Source organism: Alternaria conjuncta (assembly GCF_024043145.1).
Source record: "Alternaria conjuncta strain BMP 0040 chromosome Unknown scaffold_10, whole genome shotgun sequence".
Lineage (NCBI taxonomy): Eukaryota > Fungi > Ascomycota > Dothideomycetes > Pleosporales > Pleosporaceae > Alternaria > Alternaria conjuncta.
The window spans coordinates 872,468-889,318 of NW_026250099.1; the positions used below are offsets into that span (position 1 = coordinate 872,468).

Consider the following 16,851-nt stretch of genomic DNA (forward strand, 5'->3'; position numbering starts at 1 on the left):
GAAGCGATATCGTTTGGTCATATGGGTGAGTGCACTACGACCATATTCGATATGAACCAAGCACTGACATCAATTGGTTCCAACAGGCAACGATCGTTTTCGTTACCATCTTCAATTTCCTACTACCCGTGATACAACACTTTGGTCTCTGCAGACCTCTGGCATCGAGATGGGACATACGTATTACCGACAAAGAGTGCTGGTCGCCGGTAGTGCGCATAGGTATTGCATATACCCAAGCCATTTCCAACATCATCACAGACCTGGTGTATGCGACAGCACCGATCGCATATCTCCGGTCTGTCCGGCTCAGTAGCCGTACACAGTGGAGTGTGCGGGCTGTCTTTCTTATGTCTTTAGTGTAATTCCCTCAACCCCATGATAGCCAAGAGCAAAGACTGACGAGCAACAGGTGTACAGCCATATCCGTGATGAAGCTTTGGGATTTCCAGCGGCTTCAGGGTATGAAAGAGGCTTACTACGAGTCGGTCACACTCTCTATTTGGTCGATGACGGAAGTTTCCGTGGGCATCGTGGTTGCCAACCTGCCCCCGCTGCGCAAATCTTTCGACAGCCTTCTCATTCACGTTCTCCCCAAGTCGTCGAACGACAAATCGGCCTCAACTAGATTCCAGAGCTTTCATCTACCAACGTATCATAGTCATCTCGACCCCAGAGCTACAACCAAAGGTATGACGGGCCGAAGCACAAGACGGCACTCCATGACTACGATTGCAGGGGACCACGAGATCGACAAGGCAATCCTGGAAGACATACAATTGAGAAAGAGTAACGACAGCCATCACATCATGTGCACGACACACATCAGCGTGCAACAAGGTCATCGAGGAGCTTAGACTATTACGAAACCACAAAGGTCAAATGTCATTGTCCGACCATACATTGTTGGTTCTTTAGATCATGTTTGGAGACGCTTAAACGATTCATTGTCACGATCTCCTCATAGTCTATATACTAGCCGTCGCGCACGTCCGACCCTCGTTTGCAGTTAGCAGGCCACGGATCGCTCTCAAATGCGCAGCACCTTGCACCTTTTCCCTGATACCATATTCCATACGCTCATACACTATTTCCAGCCGCTTACTCTGTCTGTTCCTGCTCCTGCAAGTCCTGTACCCTCCTGTCGGCCTCAGCATCAGCTCCCTTCTTACTCACAACAGCCTGCGCAATCCACGTGCTGACAAGCACCACCGCGCAGACCAAACTGGGAATCAACATCCTCCTGCTCGCCTGCGCTTCACTGCATATTTGTTGGCTGTGATCATCGTGTCCCCTGGAAAGCATCTCGAATATACTGCAAGCAGCTAGTTCGCGCGTGCAGTCGAAATACGGGTTGTAATACGAGTATGCAGCACTTGGTACGCAGGCCTCGCGTTCCAGACGTTTCTTGGTCTCGAAGGTTATGATTGTGGAGGTTAGTGACATGGCGAACGCGGCGAGACCGAAGAAGATCGAGCAGGCTAGTACCCAGGGGAAGCGGGAGCCTGCGGTCTTGGGGTTCTGGAGCAGTTATCAGCAGGGCCTCTAGAGGTTGGAGGTAATTAGACATACCTTCTTCTTCATCAGCATGAACGCCACCGTCAGCCACCCCACGACTCCGGCGACCAACCCAACGCAACCGCTCACCAAGACCCAGATGTCGTTGCTCGTCACATATTGCATGTAGACTTTGTTGAAGTCTCTGTTTCCGGCATCATACTCCTCCCAGTACGCCCTGCGTGCGGGTGAGCCGACGGGTCCGTAATACGTGTAATTGCCTTCGGGATAGCTGGCGTCCATCGACTCGCTGTAGTGTGTGACGAGGGCGATCGTTGCAATCGAGAGAGCGACCAGGGTTGTCGACGCCAGGAGGGACGTGGCTTGCAAGGCCTTGGAGAGGATCGATGAACTCATGGCTGTATCGTATACGGTAGCGCTAGGATGGGGCTATGATTGATAACCTGGAAAGGATAGAGGTCGAGATGGAAGGATGATTATGATATGAAGCACAAGGCTGGCAGGCCACGACTTCTATATACAACTACGATAAAGCTGGGCGGGGTAGCTTTTCACCGCGTTCCTCCCACCGCATGCTGGAACGGGACCCGAGTAAGACATGCCAAAACGCACGACTGCGCCTCCGTCAGGCATCCCGCGTCCGATTTCTACGACCGCAACCCGACCGCCAAGCCCGTGCAGCGCGTGCGATGAAAGAAGAATGCGCAGATATCATTCGCGCGGATACACTTGGTGCTGCAGTGTATTGGAGCGGAGTCTAGGCAGATCCTGACGTCGTCGTAGCGACTACGCCGGGTTGTGGTGTTGTTTCGCAAATGGATCCTGGACCCGAGTTCGCTACCAACGCCACGTACGGTTACTTCGACAACAGAAGATTGATCTGTTCTTTTCGGTGCTCTCGTACTCGGCTCTACATTCGCTTTTACTTCGCACAGTCTACGTGTCGGATTGAAGAAGTCTGCCTTGGAATTAACCTTACGAGAATGCACGTTGCAACTAACACGGTCCAATTTGTTGATCAACATTGGACTTTCCATTGCTTAGCTTTGCATTCCTTTCCCATAATCCCTTCCATATCTCATCCATATCAATACTCATCATCATACCTCTGCTCGTCCCTCCCCTCATCATACGCATTCTCCATGTTATCACCAAACTGCTCCACACCCTCCGTCATATTATCCCACTTATTCTCAATATCCTGCGGTATATCTTCCACAGCCTGCACCTTCTCGCCCGTCCACTCCGCTGCGTTCTCCGGGAAGTCTTCCACGTCCTGGACGCCGTTATCCCACTTCTGCTCGACGTCGTCGCCAAAGTTCTCGGCGCGTCCGACTTGCTCGCCGGTCCAGCCCGCGGCGTTTTCGGGGAAGTTGCTGACGTCGTTACCAAATTCGTCGACGCCGTTGGATACGTTGGCTTTGGCGCTGTCCCAGCCGTCTTCTGCGATGGGGTGTTAGCGATGATGTAGGTAGATTGGGTGAGTAGAGGGTACGTACCGATCTTGTCGCTCTCATGCATCAGCAGTGCACCGCCTGCAACACCTGCGACACCGGCTGCGGCGTATTTCCAGCCATTACCGCCGCTCTTCTCTTCCTGTTGTTGGCCACTACGAGTCGGATCGTATGCGCTCTGTTGGTATGCGCCCTGGTTGCTGTAGCCGTCCTGGCCGTAGCCATAACCGCCTTGTGGTGGGGGAGCACCGTAGTTGCCCTGTTGTTGCGCGTAGCCGGGTCCGGGGTACTGGAAAGTTCGCTCGCCGTTCTGCTGGTTCACGAAGACCCAACGGTTCTCGCGTTGATCCCACTCAGCGTACCATGGTGGTGAGACTGGTGGTGGTTGCTGAGAGTGCTGTGGGGGAGGGTACTGTGAGTAGCCCTGCTGTTGTTGTTGGGGTGGGTATTGGCCATAGCCTGACTGCTGCTGCTGTTGCTGCTGTTGGTCTTGCTTGCCAGAGCTGGTGAAGTCGGAGATCAATTCGCTGAGGAAACCCATGGTGAGTATGCTGTGGATGTTGGGTAGTGTGAGAAGTTGGTAGAAGTTGTATGAAGTCTGTCAATGTGGATGGAAGTGGGGTGAGGTATTTATTCAATGATCTACTTATGCCCCTCTTACGCATCAATCGGTCCACTACATCTGCAGCTAGATCTGTTCGAGATGGCCCACGATGCGTAACAAATGTGAACGGCCGGACCTTTGAAACGTGGCGCAATCTCGGTGAGGCGGTGAGGCGGTGCCGCTCTCTCCGTATTCGGCAAAAAGCAGCCACGATGGCCAGGAGCGAGAGGCTACTGCAATCACGTTCGCTTCCATTCGACCACGTTCAACCTCTGGCATGTCAAACTCCAACAAATGCAACGGTTTGGATGAGGCGTTCACCATCTATACGGAGGATGTCAAGCTTCTTTAAGCTTTACTTGGCACGCGGATGCTCCCTTCCGGATGAGCTAGGCTCTGACAGCCCCACTTGAGCGATAATCTTGAGGCGCAGTTCAGGGGCTTTTATTGACACAGACGCGTTGTACTGCGCCACCCGGCCGAGATAACGTTGAGGGGTATGGTACGAAACAATCTCACGAAAGCCAGCTACGCGTAATCAAAATTCTCTCGAGTTGATGTTGAATACGGCCGGACACGTCCGTCCTATACGCGCGGAGCCACTACATCTAGTCGAAATCAGGATCCCATGCCCCCCATTTCTGGAAATCGTAGTCTTGGATCCACCGTGGGAACCCGTCACGCCAGAAAATGTAGTATGGTCCGAAGTTGTAAACAATCTCCAGGCTCGCCCCGAGTGTTGCGCTTCTCTTCTCGCTACTCCAATACTCGAAGTAGTCGATAATATCCCCGGGCAGCTGCTGGCCGCTAAGCTCGAAAAACAACAGCTCTGGTGGCCATGGACTATTTTCCAGCGTTTCTTTCTTCAACGTGTTTGGCTGATCGCGGGTTGTGGTTAGGGTTATCGCCCGTATTCCATCGCAACGCAGCAATGCTGAAAGCGTGCGGTCGGTAAGTTTGGGTGCACCATCTATGCGCACGTGTTCTAGGTTCGGCAACGCTTCGATCATGGCAACAACAGTTTCGTCTGTGATTTCTAGCGCCTTGTTGCGCGATGGATCGCCGCAATAGATGTTGCAGACCTTCTTTCGGAACTCCAATGGAGCGTCGGTGATTACCTTTATCATTTGGCTGTAGCAGGTACCTCGTCAGCTTATTGGAATGTTTGCAGCGCTGGTGGCGCTACGCGCTAGATGACTGACTCTGTGACATGGACCTGGCCCGGGAAGTACAACGTCTCAACATCCTCGCTGTTGCTGGAAATCGCCCGTCTCAAGACCTCCAATGAGTCGACCTTCACGAAAGGATCGCCATGCCCAATAGGATGAATGGAGAGGGAATATCTTCTCGTCCACGTTGCTCTTTCACGAAGTCATGCCCGTTGCGGGATCCGTCAATCCTAGCCAATGGACACGATCGCTCTCGAGCAAACCCCACAAGCCCTGCGAGCTCATTAACTCCCGTGGGATAACCGCGCCTCCATTCCGGAGGCTCTCCTTCTTCTTGCGACATGTCTTTGACGGATGTGGTGCGGGGAGTCGCGAGCACCTTAAACAGTGAAAAATCGATTTGGTCTACCCCAATTGACGTTAGTGTTAGCATGTACTTTCGAAAAATTCACGGACGATGTCAATTCGTACGTTGACTGCTTCAAATGGATGTTCAGTTTGACCCTTGAGCGGGGTGCCAACACAGCATGAGATGGAAGAGAGGGCCGCGGCCAATCGCGGTGTAGCCGATCGACACGCGACATCGGTAACACGTGACCACGCGACCACGACCACGCCATTATCTCAAAGCGACAACAAACAGCCTCAAAACAACTCGACGCGCTGTTAGGACGCATCTGAGATCCGCACAATGATCTGGAAAGCGGCATTGCAACTTTAAGAAATGCTCCGTCGTATTCCGGCCCAAAGTCAGTGCGAGGGCGAAATGGATGAACATCACGCGGCATTCCATAGCGACCAAGGGCGGGCCTTGCTGAGCAATTTTCAGTACCCTTTTCCACTATGACATACTAAGGACCAGCCGTCACCCATGAGCAAGTTTAGAGAAAAGCGCGCGACTTTGTGACGTGTTTCCTCGCCTTCACCTGGATTTTGGTGGGCCAACTTCAGTGCAGATTCTTCTTATGCCTATAGCCAGTAGCTTGGTATATCTCAAACTCTCTCGAATATATCCTCCTCAAAAATCTACTCTGAGCATCCCATACACTGCTTTCTTGATCACTTTCCTACCCCTACACACTACCGGCTCATAATGAAGCTCCTCGCCATCTTCCTCCTTGCTCTCATGGGTGTCCTCGAGATCGCCTCAGGCGCCGTCATCACTGGTGTTTCCGAAGACATCACCGGATCTGCCGCCAGCGGAGACTGTCACAACGGCGACGAGAAGTGCTCCATCCTCCCGATCATCCTTCTCGGCCGCCACTCCATCAAGCGTTGCATCAATCACAACTGGGTCGACCACGAGATCTGCAATGTCGGGGCCATCTGTAACTCAGACCCTTCACCTCACTGTACCCTCGCGACCATCAACGGTGAGATCGCTGACAAGGACAAGACCTCTGCTGTCGCCGCCAACGAGATTTCATCCAGACAACAAGTCTGTCTTGAAGGCACCCAGCAGTGCGCCTACCTCGATCCGATCAAGCGGCACATCATCCAACGCTGCTATGGCCGCAAGTGGGTTAACACCAAGGTCTGCGAAGCCACCGAGACCTGTATCGGTGGAGCTGCGCCCCAGTGTGTCGCTCAGACCGTTCTGTCTCGCGACGAGACCGACGAAGAGGACACCAACGAAGACGACATCGACGCCGTAAGCCCCTCGTCCACCCCTTCCTATTCCAACCCGTGTATACTAACAAACGCCAGGACTCCCCCAACAAAGCCGATCTCCCCTGCACAAAATGTAAGAGGATGCGCGATGATTGCTTCAGAGTGGGTCAAACCCACCACCCGCCACTCCACACTCCCCCATCGCCCTCCCCTCCTCGCACTGACTAAGATTGCCGTAGAACCATAAGTGCAGAACAAACTACTGCCGCCACGAATGCCTCAACAGGATGAAGAGGTATCTGGTTGAAGACGGTCGGCATGGACGGTATCGCGGTACTTGTCAGGACTACTGCCCGCAGTTGTGCCGGTGATGCGGTGAGCTGGTCCTCGGTCGTTTGTGCGTTTGCGCATCGATGAGTAAACCGTTGACATGAAGGGTTCGATGGTTGGTCTTAGGATTGAGGGTTGAAAACGATGGTATGGCTTAGGCAGACGTATACCGTAGCATAGCTAGTTCATGTCGCGTAATGCGTAAAGACTCAGCTTCTCGTCCTTCTCTTCAGAGAATCTTTTTGACATCTTCATAGTGACGCTGAATGATACCTCTGCTAGACACCCATTTTACACGAACAAGATCTCAATGACCCTTACGACGCATCATGCACGAAACAGCCCTCTCATTAACAAACCACCCGCGCAAACTTTTCTGGGGTATCTAACCTAATCGAAAACCACCTTCTTCCCTGCCGCAGGCCCCTTACCCCCAAGATCAATCTTCAACTTCTTACTCTCCTTCGCCAACTTCGCCGCCTGCCAACTAGGATGCAACTCACCCTTATCATCCCTCTTAACACCCAGCCCCATCTTCCTATCCTTCTTATCATCCTTCCTGCCCAACGGCTCCGCATTGCTTCCACTCTGCTGCACACCCCGGCCACCCAGCGGCTTGCCCCGTCGCTGTCGCTTGTCGTCACCGGCAACGGCGCCACGTTTGGGATCGAATTTCACATTCTGCTGTTGCTTCTCGAGATGTTTGGCCTTTGCGCCGAATTTCGCTTCGGCGATTTTTTGGCGCGCGCGTTGGCCGCGGCGGTTTTTGCGCGGTGCGTTGTCGGCGTCTAGGTCTGAGGCTTCGGATTCGGAGCCGGAGAAGTAGGCGGCGTGGCTGAGGGCGGGGAGGAAGGCGGAGGAGGTGGGCTTCTCGAGGGTGGCTTTGGTTTTGGTCTTTTTCGTTGGTAGAGCGGCTTCGGAGGAGTCTGAGTCTGAGGCTGAGGCTGAATCGGCCGACTCGTCGGAGGCAGGGGCTACTGATCGCGAGATGGCTACAGTATCGCTGTTCTCTTTGTCGTCGTCGCTCGTGTCGTCTGGTTGTGCGACTTCCTCCGATTCGTCCTCGCTGTCGCTCGCAGCTTCCAGATCGGCGTCAGGGTCGTGTTCGCTCTCGCTGTCTGCGATACTAGGCGGTCGCTCATCGCCGGATACCGAGCCCTCGTTGTCTTCTTCTCCCGAGGACGGCGCAGCTATCCGCGCGCTGAAGGCCATGTACGGATCGTCCGCCTCGTCGCTCGCGTCCTTCATCTCGACGTCGTCCTTGTCAGCAGCCTTCACCCTCTGCGCCTTCCTCGCCATCTTCTCTTCCTTGTGCTTCTTCATCTCCTCTGTGGTATATTCCTTAACGATCTCCTCCACCTTTTCGTTGTCCTTGGCTTTGTCCACCCCAAGTATGCCCTTCAGGTCCTCGATAACCTGATCCACGGCCTTCTTCACCTGTACGACTTTGAACATTCTCGCGGTGACATTGAGAGTGCTGGTATCCTTGCTTCCCTCTCTAATACCCGAGATGTATTCCTGTAGTGGCTCCGCATCCTTCAAACTTTTGACCCGTGACAAAGTTTTGCGCAAATGCTGGTCGCCCAGCTGCTCCAAGTTGAGCGCCTTGAGAACATTGTACTCGGCGTTCAGGCGGAATACTGCCTCTTTCTGTCCCTTCTTGGTCGCGTACTTCTTCCTGCGACTGTACTTCTGGCGCTCGAGCTGTGAAGCATGGCGCAGAGCTTGGAGCAGCGGTTTTTGCGCATCTTCGAGGCGCTTCTGGCAGTACTTGGCTTGTTTCGCGGGGTTCATGATCACGGGAGGGGGGAGGTTCCCGGCGGCGGCAGTCGTCTCGCGCTTTCGTTTCGGCATCGTGGGCGTTGTTTGGCGGTGTCTGGCGGTGTTGTTGGTGTCGGACTGCTGGTGGAAATTTTGGAGATGGGCGCGGCCTAATCGATAAGCCCGCGGCCAGACCTTCCCGTGTCGCCGCCGCACCAACCTTCCTTCACCCTCACTCTTTCACGTCTCGTCACTGTCATCACACCACGCGCGCTGTCGGATACTTGTTCACGATGCATTGCAGTCGGTTCGAAGAAGACATATCGAGATGCATATTACAGAGATAGCTAATCATACCAGCTTGAGCGCTCAGCGCACCTTCCACTCTCATCACCCATCCTCTTCATTCCATCTTCATTTCACCTTGCGTCATCATCATTATCTTCTTCTTCGCGTCTGCTGCTGATTATAGAACCGCGTCTCTGGCATCCACGGGTGCTGAGGCGGTCTATCGTCAGGCGCACCTCCGCCCCGCCCGCCATCAGGAGCAGCGGGTTCAGCATCAGCATACTCGCTTCGGCCCTGCCCTCTTGGCCGCTCGCCAAATTCGGCCTGCTCTCCTGGTTGCAGATGAGGATCCGCCTCTGCGGGTTGTGGGCCGCGAGCGTTGTTCATAGCGGGCATTTGGTGGAACTCGGGTTGCTGCTGCTGCTGCTGCTGTTGCTGCTGTTGCTGTTGCTGTTGCTGCTGCTGCTGCTGCTGCGGCGGCGGCGGCGGCGGCGGCGGCTGAGCATTGCCCTGACCTTGGCCCTGAACTTCCGGACCTCGAGCTGGTGGTGCTTGGTTCGGTGCGTTATGAGCACGCTGCGGCGCTGGAACGTTGCCACTGTTGCCCCTATTGGTATTATTGCCAACGGGTACGAAGCCTGGCGGACCACCAGCCGGGTTGCCTGTCTCATGGTCAGCTCTTTCCTATCGGTTCTGCTTACTACATGGCAGATTGTACGAGTTGGCGTTCCCATCATCTCTTCGTGTGGCCTAGAGTGTTTCGCTCTCTGATCTATTTGATGAGCTCGCCGACTGTTGCTCCATCCTTCCCAAATTGATGGGACATGCTTGCGTACCCAGTACTTCTTCGTTCGTGCCATGGTGCTTGATGAGAATGCGGTGGGTACATAAAGGAAGAAACAGCCACAACGATCTTATACTGAGGCATGATGACTGTCGGGACAATGGAAGAGGAAGTATCGATCCAACACTGGGCGCGGAAACAGCTCACGGAAATGTCACTTACCACGTCTTCCTGATCCATTGCGGTATCGTCGCCGAGCACCACCATATCGATAACCACCATGGCTCTCATCGGAATCGTAACCGACATCGTACGCGTTCCTTCTGCGTCTTGGTTCTTCGTATCCAGGATATCCTCCATATGTAGGATACCCTCCATATGCAGGGTATCCATCGTATCCACCGTATGCAGAATATGAACCTGCTTATTTAGCAGTGAACTAGTAGGCTATCCTGAATACCTTACCGAAGTGAATGGGAGGTGGCGTCCTACTTCCCCCGAAGAGTCGCTTGAAGAAGCCCATGCTGTTGACACTATGGACACAGGAATGCGATGATGTACAGAAGACGCACTTATGGGATGTCGAAGCTGGCGTCGGTAGAAAGAGCTGCTGTTTAGGATCGTCGACGAGTGGAAAAGGAATGCTTTGGCCTGGAGAAGCGCAGTGGCACTATATGGACCACGACTCAAACGGTGAATATGCAGCAATCTTCAAATTTACTACTAACAATCACAGTTCTTCGTGATATCCTATCCATCGACGATACCCTTGATATAATGGACACCAGCGCGATCCACCGTACGCCAAACGCCTCCGAACTCGAACCATATTCCGCAAACAACAAAACGCAAAGCTGCAGAACCCATGATCGCCCATAATAATAGCAAGATGTCGAGAGTGCCGGCACTCAAGGCTCCCCCACCCACCCTCACACGTCTAGTCAACGCAATTCCCCAATCTGCTCTCCCGATAGATTGTAATCCCTGGTCTCGCACACCGATCTGTTCTTGAACTGTCTTTGGCCAGGGGCGGCACTGTACTCTTGAGGTTTTAAAGTGTGCTTGCGGACCGAGTCGCGCCCGTGCTCAGCTTCGCGCTTCTCTGCGGCTCTCTTGTAGTCCTGCCTAGCGACCCTTTCGGCTTCGGTTTCAGTGTAGCGCTCATTCTCCTGGACATTTGCGTTTTCCTGTTTAGGCCCATTCTTCTTGCTCACCAGGCTAAAGGTCTTGGTCTTCTTGGTGACAACTTTTGGGCGGATTTGGTATAGTCCCCGAGTCTTGGATTTGCCGATGTCCTGGACGTTCCGCTTTATAGCTGGGCCTGTAACTGCATTTGCATCTTTTTTCAAAGTCGGCATCGTGATATTGATGGATGACTTCTTCGATGAGGGTATACGAGTCTTGACTGATAGTGTAGGTCGAGAAAGTGCTTCCAACAAAAGCGGATATCGAATTAGGGGCTGTATGATGTGTTATGGAGAAAGACCTGGTACCCTGATGTGGCATTTATAGGTACATGGAGTTGAGTGTGCGCTCTTTGCAGACGGTATGTGACATTGTGCATTCAAAGGGTCGACATTGGATGGGCATGTTATTGACAGCATTGGCAGGCCGTGCGACAAACGTTTTCCAGAAAGTTCACGGTCAGGGCACTCATGGCCTTTGCATATATGTTATACTGGAGTCAACTTCAGTGACTGGCTTCAATTTCTCTATTGATCTGTCCCTTCCATTGCAACGTTGAGTAACATACACGGCGATCTCGATCACACCGGCAGCTATGAGTAGCTTTGTACGCATCACTCCGCAGTACAATACGTGTTGACTTCGCGAAGTGCAAGATCCTCGAGAGGCCGTCTAGAGCATGATAGCAAGGGTAAGTTAATTCTACATCAAACGAGATGCTCTGCATGACTAACGCAAAGTGACTCACAAGCCGGTCAACATACACATCGATGAGTCTACCTGATTACCAACTCTACGCTTTCCTCTACTTCGACATTCCCAGATGGCCCAGCACCTATTTTGCGACTATCGTTCCTGCTTTACGCAACAGCATACGCCATATCATACCTATTGCATTTCAACCTTCAACCCCTTCAACCACCGATATCCATCAAGCCTAATTATCAAACCAACGGTCAGGGAACTCGCCATCATCGTACTTCGATTCGTATATTTCTGGTGGCTCTTCATACTTTGCCCCTAGGCGAGTTGTCCTCCTAGGCCGCTCCACTTTCTCACGTCGCTTATCCCGGGCCTTGGGCAAGCGACCGCTTTTCCGACCTTGCTCAAATTCTTCGCCCAGTTTCTCATACCCCGTTTCGTATTGAGGCGTAGGTGTCACGTACGGCGACGGATAACGTGCACCCCCGGTTGGATAAGATGGTTGAGCGGTGGGCTGAGGATAGGTATATCGTGGGTCCGGGTATGGCGGGTACGCATACTGTTGGTTTGTATATTGCGGATACCCCCCTGGTGTGCCCCAAGTAGGGTAAGACGCCTGCGGTTGTTGTTGGTACTGGGGCGGATACGTATGCGGGTCAGGCTGCGAGTACTGTTGCTGGTACTGTTGCCGTTGCTGATACTGCTGCTGACTTTGTCGCTCTTGCTGCTGCCACTTCTGGTACTCATCAAGATACTGCTGCTGTTTCTGCTGATCGCGCGATCCAGGTGCGGGCCCCGCTTTGCTGACCTCCGAAGGGTCCGGGAGAACTACGGTCACGTTGTCGCTGCCAACATACGAACGAACATCGATGTCGGGTTTCTTCTTGCGCCTGGATGATCGAAGACGCACATTATCTTTCGAAGCTTCGGCAGTATGAAGGGCGTTGCCATGGTACGCTACCAGAGCATTGTCTTTGCCTGGCCGGACGGTTTCGATGCTTGATACTGAGTCACTGCGATATCTCGAAACCGACCTGCTTCGGACCGAGCGAGATTGACTCTTGGGTCTGGCTTCTTCATGCTTATTGTAAGTTACTCTCACTCCAGCTGACTCATCGTAGGAACCTTTAGTGCGAGATGTAGTACTGCGACCACGGTCATCACGAGACGCTTGTCTGCTACTTTTAAAGCTGCTTGCTTTACTCGAGGCTCGTCTCGATGTAGGCGCGCGTTCGCCACTAGACTCATGGTCATTGACGTCGATATGACTCCTGGCTTTCGACGCGGAGCTGATGCCTCGCTCAGTCCGACCAGATTTGATACTTGAGGCTCGTTTCGAACTTGATACGAGTTGCATGTTTGACTCATAGTCATTTTCGTCGATATGACTTCTGGATCTCGAAGCAATACTACTATCTCGCTCACTGCGACCCAATTTGATGGTACTCCTTGTGCTGGCAGCGATACTGGGGGCTCTTTGGGAGACTGAAGAGGTAGATCTTTCGCTGGGCAGAACATCACTTGGTCTGCGGCTCCTCGTACTGCTTCCCACTTCGCTTGGACCGCAGCTGATTATCGATTTGGCGTAGTCTTCATGGGCGCGGAGTTGAGCTTCGCTGATAGTGCTGCTAATATGTTCGCTTCGAATGCTTGGTACTACGCTAGCCGTTCGCGACGATGGAGCTCGAGAAGATGGAGCTCGTGAAGATTGAGGTTGTAGGGACGGTGCTCGCGAAGGATCCCGGGAGTGTCTCTCTTGCAAGTATTCCGACGATTCTTTTCTGACGCTAACGCCGCTCGGCGCGATACTAGAACTCCTAGATGCAGGCGTAGGTAATACACGAAGGTCCTCCCGTGCTGTATTTCGGGCAACACTAGCGACACTCGGAGAACGAGACGGCTGCAAATTGTGTATCACGCTTGAAGCAGTTGACGCAGGAAAAAGCGGGTGCTGGTCCGATATCGTACTTGATGTGACGGTCACAACGCTTGGGGCGCGATACGTTAGAAGTCTTGACTCCGACGCGGGTGCCGTGCTTCCAGGTACCCTGCTTTGAGTGGCGCAAGAGCTATCTCGGGACGGGGGCAAAGACGGGTATATCTCGGATACCTTGCTGAGAGTGGCATCTACAGCACTCGGTGCGCGAGAGCTATCTCTTGACGGAAGCACAGCCGGGTGCCTCCTCGGGGCCGTACTCGGAGCTACACTTGCAACGCTTGGGGTGCGAGAGCCATTCGAATTTTGGGACGGTGATGGTACATCTTGCGGAGGATGTGAATGACGGACTGGAGGTACGGTATCTTGCACGGCACTGCTGGTGCTCACATAACTCTTAGCGTCGTTAATCATGCTCCCGGGGTAGGTGCTATGAGTACTATGAGCGACGCTCTCGGTGTGCGATGGAGTCGTGAGATTCAGTCTTGTGGGTCCTTGAGTTTGAGCGCCACTGACGGGTCTCACAGCATGTTGACTGTAAGCTACGATCCCGGGTAAGGGTCGTGAGTAGGTCGTCCTTTGGATATGGCTTGGTGCCGCACTTGCTGAACTCGCGCTTCGTGCATGTACGGCAGGTGAAAGCAGTGGGGCAACTGATGCCGGTATACTAGCCGTAGATGGACTTAATTCGCGACTCTTTGCTTTAGAACCTTTCGTTCTGTCGTTGTGGAAGTCTTCAGGTTTCTTGACGCGAAGCTTTCTGCGTTCAGTGCCTTTTTCTTCGTCGCGGATCCATTTACTTTCTTTTTTGTCTATATGGGTCGCGGAGAAGCTCATTTTTAACTTGCGGGGAGTTTGTGCATCAAAGAATTTTTCGGATTCAGATTATCAGAAAGACAGCATGCTGGACAGCGACCGAGAAAGCAAGGTGTCCCACGGCATATTTGAATGAGCTTCATATGAATCGTCACCCTTGACTATATGCAAGTCATGGAGTCCTAAACCGTCTTCACTTATTGTGTCAATGGAGAATTTGACAGCATCGATATCTTAGTGAGTAACGCAAGACTCACGGGTGACAGAAGCGACGCGTGAATCACACTACGTACTTGGTATGAGTAACAACCACGAGAGTTCTTTGAGCATAGGTCGAGCTTGATTTAGCTACGTCTCCTACCGTCATTCATCACCAGTCTTGCTACTACCTGTCGCCAACAAGTGACACGGTGCATCGATATTATCGAGTCTCATTTAAACTTTAGCAGCAGAGCTCAAGGGGGCATGCAAAATTCGACATTGCAGATATCCATGTTTAAGGTATACTTTGGAATATATAGATCGATAGCATAAGATCCTGTCTTCTAGAATACAACCACCAAGAATTCCGTCAAGTTCAATCTGCGCCTGGGTTCCCCTTCCAGCTCGGAGAGACATTTATAATGTTGTACCAGCCCTCGCGCTGGGGATAAAGACGCTCTCTAGTCGGACCGTACTTCGGAACCCCATTTCTGCCTATTTTGGCACCGGTCATGGTCTCCTCCTTTGCTTCTCTCCAGCGTGCAGCGCCTCCTCTGGGGAATGAAGCCTCGGGTGAAGTATCCTCGTTGCTATAGCCTCTGTGGAACTCTGCATCGTACCCATCGTACTCCTGGTGCCTCCCATAGCCATGAGCGGATGAGGCGTGACTTGCGCCTAGATTCTCTGATCGGTGGGAAGAGCTATAGTGTCGGCTATTGTCGTCTTCTGCATGCCTATCGCTGCGGTCGCGTTGCTTATGACGGCTCTTGCTGCTTCCTGCTACGCCGCCATCCCGCTGAGACGACGTGCACACATACTCTTCGTCGACCCGACTCCGAGTATTTGAGCTATCGCGGGCGACCTTTGGCGATCGGTGTGCAGAAGATGTATAGTGGCCTCGTCGCGAGCTACTATGATCTGAATCTGTTGCGAACTTGGTCCATGCATCACCCGAAACCGGTGGCATAGGTGCTTCAGGATACATCGGCCCTTCGACCGATACGCGGCTTGATGACTTGCGCTTGTCCGATCTGCGGTCTCTCGTTGTCTTCTCAGAGGAGCTTTTGGGTGGTTTTGACTTCTTTCCTTCCGCTGTGGCTTTAGGGTAGGCTTTATTCCGGGAAGAAAATAAGCCTGAAAGCATGATGTTTGATGAATGCAGTACTCCCGGTTGCGAGTATGACAGTAAGTGGATGGTTGATGATTGAGAGATCTTTCCAGGATATTTTACGAGGTTGCAAGGAGCGGGTGACGTGGTATTTTAGGGTCAGCACATGTGAAGTAACTTCTCGCACTCCAAGTGCATGCTTCAATGGGCGAGCATTAAACCGTTCGAGTCAACGATGGAGTCACACATGGAGTCATACTTGGAGTCATTTGTGAAGTTATTCATGTAGTCAGTCATGAATGGATGTCGTGGCCAAATTGATGTGCAACTATTCCGTCATTAAAGGCTAGAGGAATGCGGTAAACTGTCACAACAAAGTCGCACAGACAACAATCAATGGATGCTTTCAAACAATTCAAGATATCTAGGTATGCTTCTATTATTCATGGACTTTGAATCGGTTCCCAGGGTGGAATACAATCATGACACGAACATCATTCACTATTAAGAGCATTTGCCGCGAAGGAGCGAGAGGTCTGGCTTGCTGATTTCAGAACCTGATTGTGGAGACCGCAAGTGATATTCATGCATGATCACTACTAGCAAAGATGTTTTTGTTTTGGAATGAATACGGCAGAGCTTACTATCGACGCCCACGCCTCTTGCCACCGCCGAAGCCAGCACCAAAGCCCACACCGGGAATATCAGGGCCCATACCACCGGGTACACGCATACCAGCCCCACCTCCAAAACCTCCAGCTCCGTCCACTGGCTCGCCTATTCCTTGAGGCATTCCACGTTCTACATTTCCATAACAATCGTCGTCTTCGTCATCATCATTATAGAATTCGGGCCTTATGTTGCGGCGTTCGTCCCCTCTACCAAAGTGAGGTGCTTTGAAGAGCTTGGCCCACTGATCAGCGTAGACTTTCTCCCACTCTTCCGCATCACCATATGCTTCTGTCAGCAACTCGTAGTATTCCGCTTGCGCTGAGAATCGGTCTCTTTTGTTTAAACGGCCGTTAAGAGGGCTGTTGAACCCATTGTTGGACCGATATCGACTGAAGATATACGCCTCTAACTCGCTCGGCGGCTGCACGAAACGTTGTGCCCGTTCGGCTGGCATTGGCTCAAGACCATGATCTTTCCTGTGCTCATTGTGCCTTTCAAGTAATCTAGTCCTCTCTTTCATCCAAGCTTGAGCTGTCTCCGCCTTCTCTTCGTCGGTGGGGAAAAGATGACTTTTGCCTTGTGCCTTCCCGAAAGGATACCCTCCGAAAGGATACCCCCGGGAAGACTTCCCAGATTTGCCGCGGCGCCTAATAAAGAAGGGATCCATGTTTGGAGAAAGTGGTTTTTAGTTTTTGACGTCAGTGTCAAGCCG

At 52.5% G+C, this 16,851-nt stretch overlaps 8 protein-coding genes across 8 annotated transcripts; 1 reads left to right on the forward strand and 7 right to left on the reverse strand.

Annotated features, from left to right (window-relative positions):
• Positions 1-1,101: 1,101 nt before the first annotated feature.
• Positions 1,102-1,914, reverse strand: J4E85_007354 (uncharacterized protein; the record flags this gene model as incomplete). Its single annotated transcript, XM_051471586.1, has 2 exons — positions 1,102-1,521; positions 1,573-1,914. 2 exons carry the CDS (start codon positions 1,912-1,914, stop codon positions 1,102-1,104), a joined length of 762 nt encoding a protein of 253 aa, XP_051324660.1.
• Positions 1,915-2,605: 691 nt separating this feature from the next.
• J4E85_007355 (uncharacterized protein) lies at positions 2,606-3,513 on the reverse strand (the record flags this gene model as incomplete). Its single annotated transcript, XM_051471587.1, has 2 exons — positions 2,606-2,961; positions 3,018-3,513. The coding sequence occupies 2 exons, from the start codon at positions 3,511-3,513 to the stop codon at positions 2,606-2,608; spliced, it is 852 nt and encodes a 283-aa protein (XP_051324661.1).
• A 671-nt stretch (positions 3,514-4,184) lies between these two features.
• J4E85_007356 (uncharacterized protein) lies at positions 4,185-4,703 on the reverse strand (the record flags this gene model as incomplete). Its single annotated transcript, XM_051471588.1, has 1 exon — positions 4,185-4,703. The coding sequence occupies one exon, from the start codon at positions 4,701-4,703 to the stop codon at positions 4,185-4,187; it is 519 nt and encodes a 172-aa protein (XP_051324662.1).
• Positions 4,704-5,838: 1,135 nt separating this feature from the next.
• J4E85_007357 (uncharacterized protein) lies at positions 5,839-6,508 on the forward strand (the record flags this gene model as incomplete). Its single annotated transcript, XM_051471589.1, has 2 exons — positions 5,839-6,396; positions 6,497-6,508. 2 exons carry the CDS (start codon positions 5,839-5,841, stop codon positions 6,506-6,508), a joined length of 570 nt encoding a protein of 189 aa, XP_051324663.1.
• Positions 6,509-7,076: 568 nt separating this feature from the next.
• On the reverse strand, positions 7,077-8,540 carry J4E85_007358 (uncharacterized protein; the record flags this gene model as incomplete). The annotated part of the gene is made up of 1 exon (XM_051471590.1): positions 7,077-8,540. The coding sequence occupies one exon, from the start codon at positions 8,538-8,540 to the stop codon at positions 7,077-7,079; it is 1,464 nt and encodes a 487-aa protein (XP_051324664.1).
• A 310-nt stretch (positions 8,541-8,850) lies between these two features.
• Positions 8,851-9,595, reverse strand: J4E85_007359 (uncharacterized protein; the record flags this gene model as incomplete). Its single annotated transcript, XM_051471591.1, has 4 exons — positions 8,851-8,903; positions 8,972-9,397; positions 9,437-9,485; positions 9,572-9,595. 4 exons carry the CDS (start codon positions 9,593-9,595, stop codon positions 8,851-8,853), a joined length of 552 nt encoding a protein of 183 aa, XP_051324665.1.
• Positions 9,596-10,460: 865 nt separating this feature from the next.
• Positions 10,461-10,877, reverse strand: J4E85_007360 (uncharacterized protein; the record flags this gene model as incomplete). Its single annotated transcript, XM_051471592.1, has 1 exon — positions 10,461-10,877. The coding sequence occupies one exon, from the start codon at positions 10,875-10,877 to the stop codon at positions 10,461-10,463; it is 417 nt and encodes a 138-aa protein (XP_051324666.1).
• A 764-nt stretch (positions 10,878-11,641) lies between these two features.
• Positions 11,642-12,357, reverse strand: J4E85_007361 (uncharacterized protein; the record flags this gene model as incomplete). The annotated part of the gene is made up of 2 exons (XM_051471593.1): positions 11,642-12,296; positions 12,317-12,357. 2 exons carry the CDS (start codon positions 12,355-12,357, stop codon positions 11,642-11,644), a joined length of 696 nt encoding a protein of 231 aa, XP_051324667.1.
• Positions 12,358-16,851: the final 4,494 nt, after the last annotated feature.